Source organism: Phyllostomus hastatus, unplaced genomic scaffold, assembly GCF_019186645.2.
Source record: "Phyllostomus hastatus isolate PE091 unplaced genomic scaffold, TTU_PhHast_1.1 phas_contig_283, whole genome shotgun sequence".
Taxonomy (NCBI): domain Eukaryota; kingdom Metazoa; phylum Chordata; class Mammalia; order Chiroptera; family Phyllostomidae; genus Phyllostomus; species Phyllostomus hastatus.
This window is the reverse complement of record NW_025333833.1, coordinates 1,807,692-1,825,689: the sequence shown is the minus strand read 5'-3', so window position 1 is coordinate 1,825,689 and position 17,998 is coordinate 1,807,692. Positions and strand designations below refer to the sequence as shown.

At 62.5% G+C, this 17,998-nt stretch overlaps 1 protein-coding gene across 2 annotated transcripts in view; it reads right to left on the bottom strand.

Moving 5' to 3' along the window:
* UCK2 (uridine-cytidine kinase 2) overlaps positions 1 to 17,998 on the bottom strand; it is a 46,093-nt gene that overhangs the window by 11,450 nt on the left and 16,645 nt on the right. Inside the window, exon 1 of one of the 2 annotated variants that reach the window (XM_045838519.1) lies at positions 7,874 to 8,022. The exons of the other annotated variant lie outside the window; for it this stretch is intronic. Within the exon in view, the coding sequence (XP_045694475.1) occupies positions 7,874 to 7,876 (3 nt within the window). The 5' untranslated portion in view covers positions 7,877 to 8,022. Of the gene's footprint in view, positions 1 to 7,873; positions 8,023 to 17,998 lie in introns of those variants that run through there. 2 annotated transcript variants of the gene reach the window in all.

Genomic DNA, 17,998 nt, shown 5'->3' with positions numbered 1-17,998 from the left:
AGCCGGTAGCTGTGGGCCCGAAGGACGCTTGGCAACGCAGGGCACACGCCCACAGGGACCTTCACGACCCGGCGGGCCCCCGGGTGTGCTGAGCCGCGAGCAGGGCCCCCCTTCCTCAGACACGCCCCCTCGGGAGCCCCCGGGGGGGTCAACAGCTGGTCCACAGGCCCCAGCGGGTGGGTCCCGGCAGTGCCCTCAGGCTCCCACGCCCGCCGCTGAGGACGTGCGCCTCTCTCAGCGATGATCACAGGGAAGGGGCCCCGACTTCTGGGGGGTCTGCAGGACCCCTCCCCCAGGCCCCCGCCCGTTCCAGCATCACAGAATAAACGCAGCGAAACGCAGGCAGGGTGGTGGGCTCCGGGAGCTTCTTGTTAGGAGCCTTCCTCCACACAGCGCTCACTGTGACAAGGGCACCCCTACTGGGGGGGGGGGTGTACGCGTGCACACGTGTGCATGGGTGCACACGTGCATGCCCCCACCCTCTCAGGGAGCCAAGCTCTGGTCTCAGCCACGGCCTGGCTGACAGCTGCCACCAAGCAAAGGCAGGGCAGGGCAGGACGGTGCCTGTGTGTCCAGGCGGTGACGCAGGCCCGGCAGGTGGGCGTGAATCACGTAGCACCAAATGCCGATGGACTGCGGTCTCCCCGTGCAGACTCTGGGCCCGAAACGGGGGTCTGTGGACCCCCTCTGCACTCCCCACACAGACACACTCTCTCACACTCTCTTACACTCACACTCTCATAATCTCTCACACTCACACTCTCACTCACACGCACACACTCACACCCTCACACACTCCCAGTCACACCCACTCACTCACACTCTCACACTTTCACACACTCACACTCTCACTCACACTCACAATCACTCTCACAATCACACACTCACTCTCACACTCACACTCTCTCTCTCACACTCACTGGGCTCGTCTTGCTGCTGTGCACCCCTCTCCCAAAGGTGGAAACCCTGAGGGGGAGCCGGTCGGAGGGTCTCTTCTCCCCGCCGTGCAGGCGCGGGTGCGGTCGGCCCTGTCGCCCTCCCCGTCTTCCGAGAGGGTCGGGGGGCAGGCTGAGACGGCAGAGCCCATGAACAGGGTTGGGGTGGGGGGACTCTGTCCCGGGAAAAGACAAGGACAACTCTGGCCGGGGCATCCCAATGCCGCCCACTGGCTTCCGTCTAGCCCCCTGGGCGGGGATAAAGAGCCTGTTAACAGACGACGGCCGGGACCCGGGGTCCTTCTGGGGGACAGGCTCCAGAGGAAAGGCGCCGACCTCCCCGTTTCCAGAGACTGAATGGACGGAGGAGCGCGCGGCCAGCTTGACCCTCTGCCCAGTCCGCGAGGAGGCCGCCCGGGCCGGGCGCCAGGCTTTGTTGTGAAGCAGACCAGTTAACGCTTCCCGTCCCGCGAGCCCTGTTCCGACGGCAGAGACGCTATCGAACCCCGGCTTTTTAATTCTTGTTTCCTCCCAGATCTCCCCGGGCGCCGGTGCCAGCGCCTGACCACCGGGCGGCAGCGGGGGAGGGGGCCGAGAGCAGGCGCTCAGCGCCCACGTCCCCTCGCCTGTCCTTGGACCCGGCGACCTCAGACTCACTCCTCGCGGCCACCGCCATCTCCCCCCAGACTCCGGTTCCTCCAGTCGCTCCTTCCGGATCGTTCCCCAGCACCCCCCGAGTCCCCAAACTCCCCGGAGTCCAACGGATAAACAAACGCAACCCAGACCATGTTCCTCAGTGCGCTGACCATGCTGGGCGCCATCAGACGTGACGACGGCCACTCTTCGGCTGGAAAAGAGGAGCTGCAGTGACACCTTCTCCAAGGATCATCTCTGGCTGCCTCCAGGGACAGGAGCCACACTCGCTCGGATACAGGCTGACCTTCTGTCGGGGACCCACGCCAACTCTGTGCAACTGTTTGGGCAAAACGCCAGTGCACCTCGGTGGCCTTCTCTGGACACGGGGCTGGAGCAGCTGGACGTGCCGGGCACCCGAAGTGGCCTGAGCCAGCCCTCTCACCTTGCGGGAGAATTAACTCAACTTGGGTCCGGGCCTCACGGAAAACATAAAACGCGAAAGTTACTAAGAAAAAACACGAGAGGAAGTCTTCAGGGTCCAGGGCGTGGCAGAGATTTTGGGGGCTTGACACGGAACACCTAACCCGCGGAGACACTGAACGTCACCCAGAGTAAAACTCGGTGGGGCCTGGTCGGGCGGCTCAGCTGGCTGGAGCGTCTCGGTTCACCAAGGTTGCCGGTTCGATCCCCGGTCAGGGCACATACAAGCAGCAGCCAACGAACACATAAATGAGTGGGACAACAAATCGATGTCTCTCTCTCTCTCTCTTCCTCTCCGTGCCCCCTTCCCCCCGCCCTCTAAAAATCAATCAATAAATTTTTTTTCAAGTAAAACTTGGGGAAACTCTCTGAAGAGGATGAAGAGACAAGCCGCAGGCAGGGACACTCACAAAGCGGGCTGTCACCTGGCACGTGTAAAGACTTTCCAAGCCTGCACAGTTCAGAGACCATCCGCGAGGACGTGGGCGGAAGACACACAGAGGCGGTGCCCCCCACGCAGGTACACACACGACACGGCAGCACACGAGAGGAGATCCGGCTCCACCAGCCCCCGGGGACACGAGAATCCAAACCGGGACGTCACTTCATGACGGTCCTATGAGAACAGCTGCAGACGGAAGCCCAGTGCTGACAGCCAGCACCCGTGACGAGAGAGAGTTCTACATGCCAGGAGCACGGTGGGTGGTGAGGGGATCCAGCTACGCAGGAGAACAATTCCACGCTTTCTGGAAAAACAAACATGCAACCGCCCCAGGACCTGGCAACTGTGCCCCAGGCGTGTACCCCGGAGACGTGACCGCGTGTTCACACGGACACACGTGCACGGCAGCTCTCCCACCCGGATGCCCCCCGACGAGGAAAGGTCACACAGCCGGCGGCCCGTCCACCCCGCCCCACCCCACCCCACCCCACGGGGCGCTGCTGAGCCACCAGAGGGCGCCAGTTACTGCCCCACGAATCTCCAGGGACGGAGGCTCACGGGAGAAGGCTGCGCCACGCACCAACCCACGCGTGTAACATTCTAGAAACGACGAAGTGTGGAAACGGGGCACCGCCAGTGGCCGGCCAGGGTCAGGGACGACAGGGGTGGCGGCCCCCCACGCACGACGGGGCAGGACGGCCCCGTGATGACGCAAACATGTTTTTGCTTCGACGCCAGCGCCCTGGCTGTGTCTTGTCAAGCGCCCTCCTTGGGGACACCGAGGCGCGGGCACACAGGCTCTCTCTCTGTCACTTCCTCCTCCCGGGTGGGACTCCAGGATGACCCCGGACGAGGGGGTGGCCTGAAGCCCCTCACCCTCCACCTCTCCGTCCCCACGAGCCAGCGTTCGCCAGCGGCGAGCTGCTGCGGGGTGAGTGTGTCTGGCCCACGGCACAGGCGTAAATTTGGGAGGCCAATCGACAGGCTGTCTTGGGTGACACCGTGGCCGCCCCCCCAAACAGACAACCAGGTCCTAACCCCCCGAACCTCAGAACGTGGCCTTATTTTGAACAAAGGTCTTTGCAAGTGGAACCAAGGTGAAGGATCGCGTGGTGAGACCGTCCTGGATGGGGGGGCGGGTGCTGAACCCATGACAAATGCCCTTGAAAGAAACAGACAAGGAGGAAACACAGAGGTGGGGGTGGGGGGGCACGTGAGGACGGAGGCATGGGCTGGATGACCTCTGTCTGAGCCGAGGACAGCCACCAGCCGCTGGCAGGGCCCGCAGAGCCAAGGCGCCGGGGCAGCAGGGCCGTGGGGTCTGGCCTCCAGAACCAGAGGAGGGTGGGTCTCCGCCGTCCTCCGGCTCCGAGTCTGTGCGGTGGGCACGGCACTGCAGCCCTGGGCGACGAACACGCCCGTCCTTCTGTACCGGGCGGGTTTCATCTCTCTCTCCCCTAACCACGGAGCCCTCTCACTCCTGCACGCAGCTGGTTTTGTTCGCCCCGAAGCCGCATGCAGGAGAACGTGCACCATGTCCTCTCCCCGCCTGGTCCGGCGGAATTCCCCCAGGCATTCCTGCGGCTCCCAGGGCGACCTCCCGCCGGCCGAGTCCGCTTCACCGCATTCCTGGGTTAATAATTAGCACACGGGCTAACCAGACTCCACCGGTTTTTAAAAACTTCAACTGTGCTGAAGAAGTCACAGCACAGACCTGACCGGCGGGGCTCAGCAGGCCCAGCGCTGTCCCGCAAAGCAAAGGTCAGGGGTTCGGGCTCCAGTCAGGGTGCGTATGAGAGGCACATACTGGTGTTTCTCCCCCTCTGCCTCCCTCCCCTCCCGTCTGTAAAAATAAATAAATAAAGTCTTTACAAAAGGAAAAAAAGTAACACTACCCCGAGCCCTGGGCCTCATCTTACTGTTTGTTTCTCTGGTGACGAAGAAGTTTCCAGATCCAGCCACTGTGCACGAGTGTGGTTTCAGAGAGGTTTTACTGTTTCGACAGAAAAGCCCCAATAAACTTCTGGGCAAGACAGACGAAGAACAAAGAAAAAAGCAAGATGGACAAAAAGGACCCCGAACCGCCGCAGCAACATTCGGGGCCTTGAGAATCGGGGGGGGCACGCAGGCCCCGGCCTGACTCCCGACGCAACCGCACCCTCGCCAGTCACCTCTCGGGTGGCCCCTGTCCTTGTCGACCTTGAGACACGACGCCCTCCACTGCACGGACGGGCTGACGCACGGAAGACGGTGTCCAACCCGAGACTCACGCCCACGGCAAACTGCCCTGTTCCCCGAGCCTCCCCACGCTGCCGTCCACACGGACGCTTCCCGGGGCAGCTGTTCCTCCTGCGGCTCAGGTGGCGGCGATGGCTCGTCTGGCGTTTTCACACACACAGACCCCGACCGAACTCTGTCCTCCCTCCGCCAGGGCGCCCCGAGCTCCGTCCGTCCGTCCGTCCGTCCGTCCGTCCTGCTGCTCCGACGCCTGAGCCGAGACTCCGGTTCCTGTCCTCGGGTTCTGGCCCTGGTCTTTCCAAGTCCTTCCCTTATCTCCGGCACCCTCCTCGGGGCTGCCCGCCCGCCGAGAGGCTGTGTCTCCGACGGGGCACCCAAGGGAAAGAAGGCCCAGAGTGCCGAGGCCGCCTCCTCCCACCCCACACCCCCATCCGCTGACCCCCGACCCCTGACCCCATGCAGCCCCTGTGTTTTCAGTCCCACGCGCCTCCCTTCCGAGGTGATCGCCGCAGGTGAAGCCACGAGTGTGGGTGGGCACGCTCCCCCAACCCAGACTCTGACACCGCGCTGTATGAGCCCCCGCCCACTCGTGGGCTTAAGGCCGCCCCATCGTGCGGCCATGGAGGGCGTGTACACTGCTGAGTGCGGCGTTTTCCAACCCGAGCGGAAGGCGTGGGGGGGGGGGTGTCTGTAGGACACGCTTCGAGGGCAGAGAGCCTGCATCGGCACATCTCCGAACACACCCCAGCGGGCTCCCGCCGTCCACGGGTCTGCGCGTCCGCTGCCTCCTTCCCTTCGGGACACCCCCCCACCCCCGCCCCGGCTCCCGAGCCCGCGTAAGTGAGGACACGTCGGCATCTCCACGGGCCGGACCGCTCCCCGCTTCTCCCTTCCGGCCCCCCGCCTGCAGGAACCCTGCCCTCGCGTTTCCGTCGGATTACTGGTTTCTCGTGCCGATTTACAAAAGTCCTTTACACGCCAAGAAAACTGGCCATTCCTCATCTGCACCGCCAATGCTTTCTTCCAGTTCACTCTCCTTTTACTTTAAAGTGGTGTTCCCTAAACAGTTCTTACCGGTGTAGCTGAACTGATGACCTTTACGTGTTTTTATATGCAGGAAAGACTTTCACACGCGGAAACTGATAACCAACACCCCTAAGTCCTCTTCCCCCGAGCGACCCTCTCACCCACCCTTGCGTTGCCTTCCCCCGCTACCCCCAACCCTGACTGATCGAAGGGGGGCCAGCAGAGGGCACCACCCCAGCCGCCGCCACCCCTGAACCTGCGGGTGGGGGCCAGACACCGCCCCCCCCGGGGGGCACAGAGGGCACTAACGGAACGGAAGCGAGACCTCACAGAGGGGGGCCGCTCCGAGCCCCCCCTGCACATGCAGTCACAGAAAACCCTGCAGCTGCGTCCCCCGGGGATTCGCCGGGAGAGACACGCGGGACCCGCCCTCGGGCCCGCAGCTGCGCCCACAGGAACTGGGCCCGCGGCGCACCCCGCCGGCGCTGACGGGCGACAGCCACTCATCAAGTCATCTTCTCCCGAAACACCCCGGGGCCGGGCGCGGGCGCGCTGGGAAGGGTGTGAAGTCGCGTTTCTCCCCACCGTGACAAAGAGCTAAAATCAGCACACACACTCACCCCCCCCACCCCCCGAGAACACCACAGACGGAAGACTGCTGGGACGTTTCAGCCGCGGCGAGCCCCCGGCAAACAGAACACACAGAAGCGGAGACAGGAAGTGAGGAGGCAGCACACAACTCCCGTGTGCTTCTCATCTCCCCTGCACAAGCTGCCCCCCCCTACCCCGCTCACCTGTGCCGGCCCCTGCAGATTTCCAGGAAACAGTGCACCCAGGGCCCCCCCCAGAGAGCCCCCCGCAGGGGGCCGGCAGCCCACAGTGCAGGCGAGGCTGGGACCTCTCCCTCCCAAGCCGTTAGCTGGGACCCCTGCGAGGACGGGCACCGCAGCGTCTCCTTTCATGCACTAAAACGGACCCATCGGGAGAGCTGGGTAACCACATGCCCCCCTGCCCAAAGGGGTGAAGCTGGAACCTCACTTTACGCAGTGTACACAAATCAACTCAAAATGCCCTGGCCGGCCAGGTTTCGGGTTCAATCCCTGGTCAGCACAAGACAGCAAACACAAGATCAGCCAATGAATGCAAAAGTGGAACAATGAATTGGTATTTCTTTCCTTCTCTCTCTCAAAATCAATTTTAAAAAATTTAACTGTAGCCCTGGCTGGCGTGGCTCAGTGGACTGAGCACCAGCCTGCAAATCAAAGGGTCACTGGTTTGATTCCCAGTCAGGACACATGCTTAGTTGCAGGCCAGGTCCCCAGTAGGGGGCGCGTGAGAGGCAACCACACTTTGACGTTTCTCTGCCTCTCTTTCTCCCTCCCTTCCCCTCCCTCTAAACAAATAAATAGATAATCTTCAAAAGGAATGAACTCCACAGGGATGAGAGGCCCACACATGAGAGTCTGAACCATCCAACTCAGAAGAAAACGCAGGAGGGACGCATCGTGATGTTGGATTTGGCAGTGACTCCTTGGACGGGACAGCAAAACCACAGGCAATGGAGGAAAAGTAAATACGATGGACTTCAAAACTAAAAACTGTCGTTCATCAAAGGGCGCTATCCACACAGTAAAAACGCGACCCAAGGAACAGGAGAAAATGTTCATGGATCACATATCGAACAGGAAGATCGGCATCCAGAAACCATAAAGAATTCCTACAACTCCCTGGCTGGCGTAGCTTAGTGGATTGAGCTCGGGCTGCTAACCAAAGTGTCGCAGGTTCGATTCCCAGTCAGGGCACATGCCTGGGTTGCAGGCCATGACCCCCAGCAACTGCACACTGATGTTTTTCTCCCTCTCTTTCTCCCTCCCTCCCCTCTCCAAAAATAAATAAATAAAATCTTTTAAAAAAAAAAAGAATTCCTACAACTCAACCCAAAAAGCCTGATGAAAACGAGGGCAAGACTGGAACCGGTATCTCTCCCAGGGATAAATAAGTAAATATAAATATATATATACACACACACACACACACACACACACACACACACACACACACACACACACACATAAACGGCCAATGAGCACCCGGAAAGATGCTCAGCACCACTCACCATCAGGAAACACAGTCAAAACCCCAGTGTTCTATCCCTTTCTTCTCACCCGGCAGGACGGCTGTTATTCGGAAAATTAAATAAGTAAGAAGCATTAGGAAGCATGAGGGGACGGCGGAACCCGGGGCGGTGCTGGCGGGACGCCAAACCCTGCAGCGACCCCTGGAAACCCTGAACACAGACCGGCCCCGGCGCCCGGCGATCCCACTGCCAGGCCGAGCCCGGCGGGACCCGCAGCAGGAAGCAGGTGCCTGCCCACCAGCGTTCGCGGCGGCGTGATTCATGGCCGAGAGGCGGAAGCAGCCCGAGGGCCCGCCACGGATGAGCGGGCGCGGCAGAGGCACGCCCCAAGGAGGGGGTACGCACCCGCACGGGAAGGAAGCCGTGAGCCCAGCAGAATGTGGGTGAACCTCGAGATCATCCCTCAGGGGATTCAAGTAGCAAAACAGTCTGGGGAAAGAAAGCGTAAATCATTTTTTTCCTTCTTCATACTGTTTTAAAGATTTTTTTTTTATGTGTTGTTTCTGAGAGACATTTATCTGGTATTCCCCTTACTGATATATTCATTGGTTCATTCTTTATTTTTTTTTTTTTTAGATTTCTTTATTTATTTTAGAGGGGAAGGCAGGGAGAAAAAGAAACATCAATGTGTGGTTGCCTCTCACATGTCCCCAACTGGGGACCTGGCCCGCAACCCAGGCAGTTGCCTTGACTGGGAATTCAACCAGCGACCCTTTGGTTCGCAGGCGGGCACTCAGTCCACTGAGCCACACCAGTCAGGGCTCACTGGCTGATCCCTATACATGCCTGCCTGGGGCTCGAACCTGCAGCCCTGGCCTATCGGGACAATGCTCTAACCCACTGAGCTCCCCAGCCCAGGCCAGGACTCTAGTTATTTGTTACCCCCGATGACAAGTCTCAAGCTGAAAGAGGTCCACCCCCCCCACAGAAGTTACTGATACTTATAAAAACAATGACGTTTGCTTCTGAGATGTGATTTTTTTAAAGGATTTTATTTATTTATTTTTAGGCAGGGAAGGGAGGGAGAAAGAGAGAGAGAGAGAAACATCAGTGTGCGGTTGCTGGGGGCCATGGCCTGCAACCCAGGCATGTGCCCCGACTGGGAATCGAACCTGCGACACTTTGGTTTGCAGCCTACGCTCAATCCACTGAGCTACGCCGGCCAGGTCGAGATGTGATTTTTTTAATCACTCTACTTGTAGCCCTAAGGAACGACCACGAAGAGGAGAAGCTGGGTGCGCTGGTGAGGCTGGCACTCCGTCCCCGTCAGGCCCAGGCGCGCGGCTGGAGGCGGAAAACACGCTGTGGCCTCCTCCTCTCCTCAGGGGCCGTGAGTGTGACCTCGACAAACGCCAAAGAATGTTAACACCAAAAACAGGGAGCAGGTCTGGGACCCTGATGGGTGGGGCCGCTTACCTGCTCGTTGGAAAAAGAGGGCAGGGAGTGTAAAAAAAACAAAGACATCGTGACATTTTTATGACCCACGCAAGGTGACCGCCACGTTTCACGGACACGTCACGCAGCTGACACCCGCCGTGTGTGCTGCCCACAGATGCACGGAGAACTGAGTCCTCGTCACGGAGCGCGGCGGCGGCGGCAAACCAGAAGCACGAAGCAGTGTCTTCGGGACCAGAACGACACCCCCCCCAACCCCGCCAATTGGAGGCGACTCAGGCTCCACCGCATGAGGGTCAAGCCCAACGCTAATCGTCAACGTGCTTTTCCAGCATCCGGTTCCGCCGACGACGTCTCCTTTAACCCCACGGAAGGCCCTGGCTTGAAACCCTCGCTTCCTTCTTGACGAGACGCCCCCAACTCACTAACACGTGGCCGCCCGACGGCTCAGGGACAGTGCAACATGGGGACAGAGTTTTGCACACAAACAAGCGAGGGCCAGGTGCCCAGCGTGGCTCCCGGCGTCCACTGGACCCGAGCTGCTGCGGAGACAGGGGCGGTCTGTCTGCAAACCAGGGAGTGCTGCCGCTCTCAAGCTTACGTGCAAAAGAGCCAGCACAGCCCTGACTGGCGCGGCTCAGGGGGTTGGGCGTCACCCCACAATCCTAAAGGTCACCGGTTCGATTCCCAGTCAGGGCACATGCCTGGGTTGTGGTTTAGGTCCCCGGTCGGTGCGCATGCAAGAGGCAACCGATGGATGTTTCTCTCCCACACCCATGTTTCTCTGCCTCCCTTTCTCCCTCCCTCCTCCTGTCTCTTAAAAAAAAAAAAGAGAGAGAGAGAGAAGGAATACAAGTGAGTCAATGCTGGTGCTTGAGGATCCAGAAAGACCCACGTGTCTGAAGCTTTTCCTTCTCGCCTCTCACAGAAAATGTCCAGTGTGGTTTCTGGCCAATGCATCGCCTGCCCACCTCCTGCAGGGCGTCACCGCAGACCCCTCGGCCCCACTGTGTCTCTGGGCGTCCCCGGAGAGGAGCCCTCAAGCACACGCTCTGCTCTTAGGGTGCGCACCTGTCCAGCAGACGGCCAGCACCCCTGGGTGCTGGGTGCAGGAGAGCGGCCCCCGGACGGACACCCCCACGGCAAGCAGCAGGCCCCCGCCCTCGGGCCCCAGGCTCGCCCATAATTAATCACGGGTTTCCCACCCACGGCCCAAACCTGCCTGGGCAGCTGAGAACCAGCCAAAAAAACCAGCGCTCTGCAGCCAGCAGCCTGCCAAGGCCCCTGGGTGGGACACATCAGCCTCTGCCCTTCCCATGCAGACAGAGCCGCCTCGGCCCCAGGTCTGCCCTTCCCACGCAGACAGAGCCGCCCCAGCCCCAGGTCTGCTCTCACACACCGACCTAAGCAGCTTCTCTGCCACCTTTCCAGTGAGGCGGGGGCGGGGGGTGGGGGTCAGGCAACGATGGGGGCGTTTCTCCATGGAGCACTTTCATTCTCATTTAGGACCCTTAGGACCCCTTGGGAGCCAGCAGCCGGCTCCCGCGGAAGCAAGAGGCTGCTTGGGAGACGTCTGCACCACGTCTCCCTAAAGCGAAGGTTCCCCAGGTGTTGGCCCCGGAAAGGGCCCTGTGGCTGAGCCCTGCTGACCTGGGGGTGCCAGGGGAAACAGCCTCCAGGCCCCCCAAATTTGCAGGAGCCGGCGCGCACGGCTGAGCGGCGGGGACGCGGCCCGGCGACAGCCCCGCCGAGGCTGCTGGCCCTGGCTGCCTCGGCCACGTCCCCGTCACGCTGGGAGGGAGTGGCTGTGCCGTCGAAGGGAGAGGCTTGGAGCCCAGGTGGAGGCCCGGCTTCCGAGAACTGTGTCCAGTGGGGCTCCTGGGAAGGAAGGGAACACGGGGGACAGAGGCGACGCCCACGGGCACAGGGCAGGTGAGAGCACGAGCGAGAGGCGCCTTCTGTGAGTTCTCGGTCAAGAGCCGAGTGAGGATTCCCAGGGGGTAGGTGGGAGGTCTTCCTTCTCGAGAAGCAAGCGAAGGCCTTCCCGTGGCAGGCGTGTAAGAAGAAAACCGACCAGGGCTCCCGTTCAACCCCTCCTGCCTGCCAAGGCCCACCCCGGAATTCTCCGTAGTAGGCTTCCTTGAACACGAGGACAAGGTTTATGGAAATCACCAGGGTGGTGTGGCTTTTCCCGGAGGCGGTATAGCACAGAGCAGAAAACCAGGCCCCGGTTACAGGGAGCTGGGTTCGAATCCCACTGCGGCCAGGAGCCCCCTCCAGCCTCAGTTTCTGCATCTGTGAAGTGGCCCAGTGTGTATGTGGGGGGGGGGGGGCTGTCTTATAGTACAAACTAGGCATTCAATAAACCGAGTGCAATTCATTCTACCACCGTGAGGCACAAATTCTATTTGACGAGTTGCTTGCTTTTCTTTTCCCCGTATTGATTTGTTTTTAAACCAAAAGCAGTGTTAATGCTCCTGCTTGTACTGGGTTAGGTAGCCACCACCAAGCCAAGGACCCTACCACGCCCGGAGGGGAGGGGAGATAAGGGGAAGGGAGGGAAGGGGAGGGCAAGGGAGGGGAGGGGTGGGGGAGGGGAGGGGAGGGGAGGGAGTAGCATTAGATGACTCTGCTAGACCCAGGGAGGGGGCCGGGGGTGGGCCACTGTCCCCTCTCCCCCTTCATCAACCACAGGAAGACTTCAGCAGAGACAAACGCAGCCCAGCGGGGTGACAGGGAGCCTTCAAGGCACCCGAGGAAGACAGGACAGGACAGCGGTGGGGAAGTGGGGGGAGGAGGACACTGATGCAGAGAGGCAGGCGGCCCACTCGGCCTGCAGACAGCCAGGAGCCGCGGAAAGGGCGGGGAGCTGGTGGAAGTCCGGCGGGGGGGCGGGGGGGGGGCGGCAGGCAGGGGACTGTCCCATAGCCGACGGGACAGTGCCCCCGCCCCGAGCCACGAAGGCTGAAGCTCCCGCCCTGCCAGAGCCCACAGAGGAGGAGCCGGGCGGGCAACCGGGCGACCGGACGGAGGCTGCTGCCCCGGGCCAGGCAAGGGGGGCGGGAGGGAGGCTGGCTTCCACCCCATGAGCAGGACAGCTGTCAGGTCCGAAGTGCAGGGGCATGTTCAGAGCCCGGCCGCGGACACGTGACTGAGGGCTGGGACCCGCGTGACAGCGGCCAGGAGCCTCCAGCACGGGCGGAAGAGGCAGCCCCGGGCTCAGGGGCCCCCGTGGGTGCCAGCCGCCACCCCCGGGAACACCCGCCCCAGCGCACTCCAAGTCCCGAGAGAACTCGGCCTCTTCGGGCCCGTTTGGCGGCAGCCTTGCAGCGCCCTTGGCGCTGTGACTCCGTGAACCACCCGGTTGTCCTCGTCCTTCAAACGCGTGGTCACTAAACACGCTGCCAGCGACCCACAGCCACCCAGCCCGGACGGGCCAGGTGATGGCCTGGGCCCCTCCCCCTTCAGCTCGCCCCTTGAGGCCTCTGACGGCGGCACAGACACTGCCCCGGCTCCCACGGGGCCGCGTGCCACCCAAGCACGCTGGAGCACCCCAGCTCTGGGCGCCCCTGCCCCGCGGGGACCTCCCCTGCAGGGAAGGCGGCCAGCCTGCTCGCCGGGAAGCTGGGAATGCCTGGGAGGGCAGAGAAAGACTCGGAGGGGACGGTCCTGGGGCCCTGGGCTGCATCTCGGGTTCCCCCTGCAGGGGGCCCTCGGGGCTGAGGGCTGAGCCACGAGCACCAGGTGGGGTTTTGGGATCACCTGTAGCCCACCGCATGGGATTCGGAGCAGGTGCTGCCAACTCAGCAGACGCCGCGCCGTGTCCAGACACTCCGGCTGCGAGGCCCAGCAGAGCCGCCCTGGCCTCAGCCGCTCTCCCCGGGGACCAGTTCCCAGGCCAATCACAGCCGCCGGCTGGTTCCTCTGTCAGCAGAAACGGGCCGGCCTAGCAAGGCTGCCGGGCGCCGCCCGGGAACCCAGATGCTGTCGGCACCAGGCTCTCCACCCCGCCCCACGCAGGAGGCACCTGGGGAGAACTGGACAGGCCACCCAAGGTCTCTGAGCCTCCACCCCCTCCCATGAAACAGGAGGCCAGGACCTCACACCTCAGGATGGAAGCAAATGTGCAGCTTCTGCAGTGGCTGGTACACTCCAGGAAGGCCAGAGGGGCCTCACACGCCCACCCACCACACACACACACGACAGACCCCAACTCGGGGCTCCTGTGATGGCCCAGAGGGACCAACCCCTCTCCAGTCCCCCCACCAAGCCCCCCACCTCCCAGAGGGCGCATGCCAGGGGCCAAGCCCCTCCCACACCCGCTCTGGGTCCCCCCCGCAGACTGGGACGCAGGGAAACCTCCCCCGGGAGACAGAGGGTGTCCGACTGGTTCTGACCGGCTCCCGGGGGCGGGCAAAGCGTGGATGGGGAGCAGGAGGAGGTCCGGCAGGACGGTCAGCGACAGCCGGCACTGCGGGTGAGGGACAGGTGGTGCACAGTGGCCTTGGGACGTCATTCAAACGCTCCCTCAGCACCGGGGCTGTCACGCTGGCCGGCCACGTCCCCGGGCGACACGCGCACTCTGCTGCTCCCAGGTTCCGCCTGCAGGGCCTCCCCGCGCGTCCCTCCAGTCCAGTCCGGCCAATTCCCGCCCAGCTCTGCCGTCACCTCCCGCCACCTGCCCCCCCCACTCCCCACCCCAGCAGGGACGGCTCTTCCGGGTGTCGCCGCCACACTCTGCACCGTCATCACTGTGCCAGCCCCGTCCCCTGCCATCTCTGACTCCTCTCTGCGCGCCGGGTAGGAGGGACACCACGGGCCCTCGGCGCTGGCTGGACCAATCCGAGGCGCAGGTGGTCCACGGGATGGCAGCCAGGCCACGGCGCCCACGGCACCCACGGCGCTCAGGAGCCCGGCTGGAAGGACTCCTCGGAGCCGCTGTGCGAGCCACGTGCGCTGGGCTCGGTCTCTCTCAGTTCTGGGTGAAAAGCAAGTGGCGCGACGCTGGGTGCCCACCCCCTGCGGCCGGGGCAGACCTGAGGAGCGCTGGCGGGCGGGCGCAGGTGTGAGCGGACTCGCTCCCGTCTCGGCCCCCAGTGCCGACGCTCCCCTAGCCCCCGGACACTCGCCTGCGCGGAGAACAGAGCTGTGGAGCGTGGGCAGCCCCCCGAGTCTCGTCTGTGTCGCACGTCCCCAAACATCAACATTCTCTGGCTCTACCCCTGACCAGTGTGGCTCCGTGAACTGAATGCCAGCCTGTGAACCAAAGGGTTGCCGGTTCGATTCCCAGTCAGGGCACAGGCCTGGGTTGCGGGCCAGGTCCCCAGTGGGAGAACACACGAAAAGCAAGCACACATTGATGTTTCTCTCCCTCTCTCTTCCTCCCTCCCTTCTGTCTGAAAATAAGTAAAATCTTAAAAAAAAAAAAAGATTCTCAGGCTCTAAATACTGGTCCCAGCCGGCATGTGCAGCCGTGACCTTGGGCTCAGCCCGAGCTCTCTAATTAATTCATCCAGCAAAGCTTTCCGGCTCCCCCTGAGGGGCCCAGCCCTGGAGTTTGGAAGGCAAGCAGTGCGGTCACCTGTGGGCCGCACGGACACAGCAGCCACGTGTCCCGGCCGAAGCCACACTCCCCAGTGTGTCTTCCCAGGAGACGCCCCTCTGGCCACTGCAGGGTCAGTGCACACAGGGATAGCAAGTAGGAAGCCAAGACTAAGAACCCAGGGTGTGGTGCTGAAAAAACGTTTTTAAGAATCAGTGCCCTTAAAGTGCATTACCGGTTACACGTAGGGGAAAACTTAAAAGATAACCAACACAACTCACCCACGACACCTGCACTGCCACACTGCAAGCACGCAACAGACAAGGTGGCAGACGGTACCCAGGACCCACAGGGTGCCCACGGCTTCGATGGGCCCCAGTTGGCTGTGCAGAAACCGGGTTTCCAAGAGAAGCTTCTGGGACTGGCCGTGCCGTCTGCGGGCTGTGCGGGCCTGGGGAAGAGCGTGCTCTGGGAGCCGCAGACTTACCGTCTACTCTGCGTGCAGCAGACACGTAGACACATATGGGATGCACTGTTGCAACACCCACCACAGAGCCCTCCGCCCTCCCACACGGAAAGACACGGGTCCCTCTGCCACACGCAGTTCCTTGCAGTTCAAAACCACCGTCACCCCTAGAGCACCTCTGCATTTCAGTGACTCGATCCCTGGGTGCCGGAGACACCCCCACTTCACAGAGACGCTGGGAGATGCTGAGGTTGCTCACCTGGCACCTGGGGAGCGAGGGCGGGCTCAGCATCCCCACTTCTCTACGCCGCGCCTCTGCCCACCACGGGGAGATGGGCACCCAGGCCCCCTGCCCCCACCCATCGGCTGTTCCTCCGCGTTCTCCGTCACTGGGGGCCCTGCTTCCACCCACCAGTCTGGGACACATGACTTCCCGCACATCACCCCACACAGGTGCCAGGAGCACACCCCGCACGCGTCCAGACACCTGCGGAAACTCCGGGGCGTGCAACTCGGCCCACAGGGGCTCCGTGGGCCCCAGCCGGGACCAGAAGGAGCTCGGCCGGGAGTGCAAACACTGGGAAATGCCTGAACGCACGCGAGACAGCAGCTTTACTTCCCGCCAGGGTGGCGCCGGCTGCCTCCTGCAGCCCGCCCGGCCGTGAGCCGAGCTGGAACCAGCGGCGAGGAAGCGGGGTCCGTTGCCATGGATAAGCACCTTATTTTGGGGCATCGCGACGCGAGGTGCGCGCAGACGCAGGCGGCCCGGAGTGGGCGTGCGTGGAACGGATCCAGAAAGCTCGACTCACGGCAACGCGCCGCCACCCCCGCGAGAGCCCGCAGCCTCGGGAAGGGAGCCCCGAGGAGGGCCGGCTGCCCTCTGCCCGTGACGATCTGTGTCCTTCCGGAGATAACGCGCGGCCTCTCGCTCCCCCTCCGAGTGCCCGCCCTCCGAGGTGTGGCTCAGTGCACTGAGCACCAGCCTGCAAACCACAGGGTCTCGGGTTCGATGCCCAGTCAGGACACAGGCCTGGGTGGCGGGCCAGGTCCCCAGTAGGGGGCGCGTGAGAGGCAACCACACATTGATGTTTCTCTCCCTCTCTTTCTCCTTCCCTTCCCCTCTCTCTAAAAACAATAAAATCTTTTTTTTTAATGTAAGTATTTGGTCTTTTAGCAGGTTTTCCTTATTTTTCATGAAGACAAAACAAAAAAAAGTCTCATGAATATGCCCAACAAGGTAAGGGTTGGAACAGGGGAGTAAATTTTTCATTCTCCTTTGCGAACGCAGGTGGGCATGAATGAAAGCCCCCGAGATGACCCGCCGGGCACTGAGTGGCCCCCAAACCCAGGTTCTCCCATCTCCCCCACCGCTGGCAGGTCCTGAGAGGGAGGGAGACGTCGCCGGCAGGGCCGGGTCTTCCTGGACGTCTGACACCGGCTGGGACCACGGCCCACAGTTCTCTAGTCTGTCCCCGTGACCCGGGGGGGTTCTGCAACACTGCTGGACGACGGCCCCTTGGATCAGGGGCCCGGCCCGGATACTCCCAGGGCACGTAACGCCGACCAGAGGGGTGGGCGGCCTGGAAGGACAGAACCCGGGGGCGGGGCACAGGGACAACCTGGGGAACAGCAGCCTTTACGGGGGGAAGGCCTCTCCGTGACATCGGCGACGTCTGCCGCAAGGCCACGGCACTGCCGGCCTGATCCGGAATGTCTCCACTCTGGGAGGAGCCCCCAGAGCGTCCCAGGTAAGCCAGACGGCACGACAACGCTGCTTCCTTCGAAGCGACTTCACTGTGACGCTGAGGCGGAGCCGTACGGACTTCGCCCTGGAACCTATCGACTAGCCTTTGGTTCCACGGGTTCTGGTAGTTCTGGTGCGTGGCCTTTTGCTTAGCGTCGCAGAACCTGGGGACGACACCGGTGGGGATGCACTGCGCCAGGCGTCCAGGCTAGCTCGGAGGAGACTCCTAGGAACGGCACCCCCAAGTCCAGGGACGAGCACGCGGCACAAAACGAGAGCCTCCAAAGGTCCAAGAAGAAACCGAGACCCAGGGGAGAGAACCCGAGGGTCTGTGTGCTGGAGGCTGGGGCCAGGAGACGGGGGAAACTGGAGAGAAAGACGCGCTCAGGGCCACCTCCGCTGGGGGTGAGGGGACGGGGGACGAGGGCACGGGGGCTGAGGGGACCGCAGGCTCTCAGACCCCCGGGGCCACCGGGCCAGCTCCCGAGGTCGGACAGACACAACACGGGGAGCAGGGGGCTGTGTCCGCCCGGCCGCAGGCTGTCCCACCCGACCCGGCAGGGACTGCGGGTCCAGGGCCGCTGCCCCTCGGCCTGGGACACGGGGTGACGGTCTCAGTCCTTTCGCTGCTCCCCACCACTTCGGGGTCACCTGGCCTGCTGGCTCGGGCGACTGAGTCACCTGTTACTCTGTTACTGCTGAGTCACTCTGTGACGCGCTGCACCTGCGTCCTCCGGGAAACGGCCGAGTCACAGAAGCCTGGACTCATGGGCAGCCTGGCCTTGGCGAGGGCTGCACGCCGACGACAGAGGGAAGGACACCGCCCTGAAAGCCCGCGGCCCCCCACCCCGCCCCAGGGGACCCGTTCCCACCACCCGACACCAGCGTCTCCAGCTCTCACAGACGCGGAGGTGCCGGCCCTGCCCCTGACCGCCCCCGCCCCCAAGGCTGGGCCCC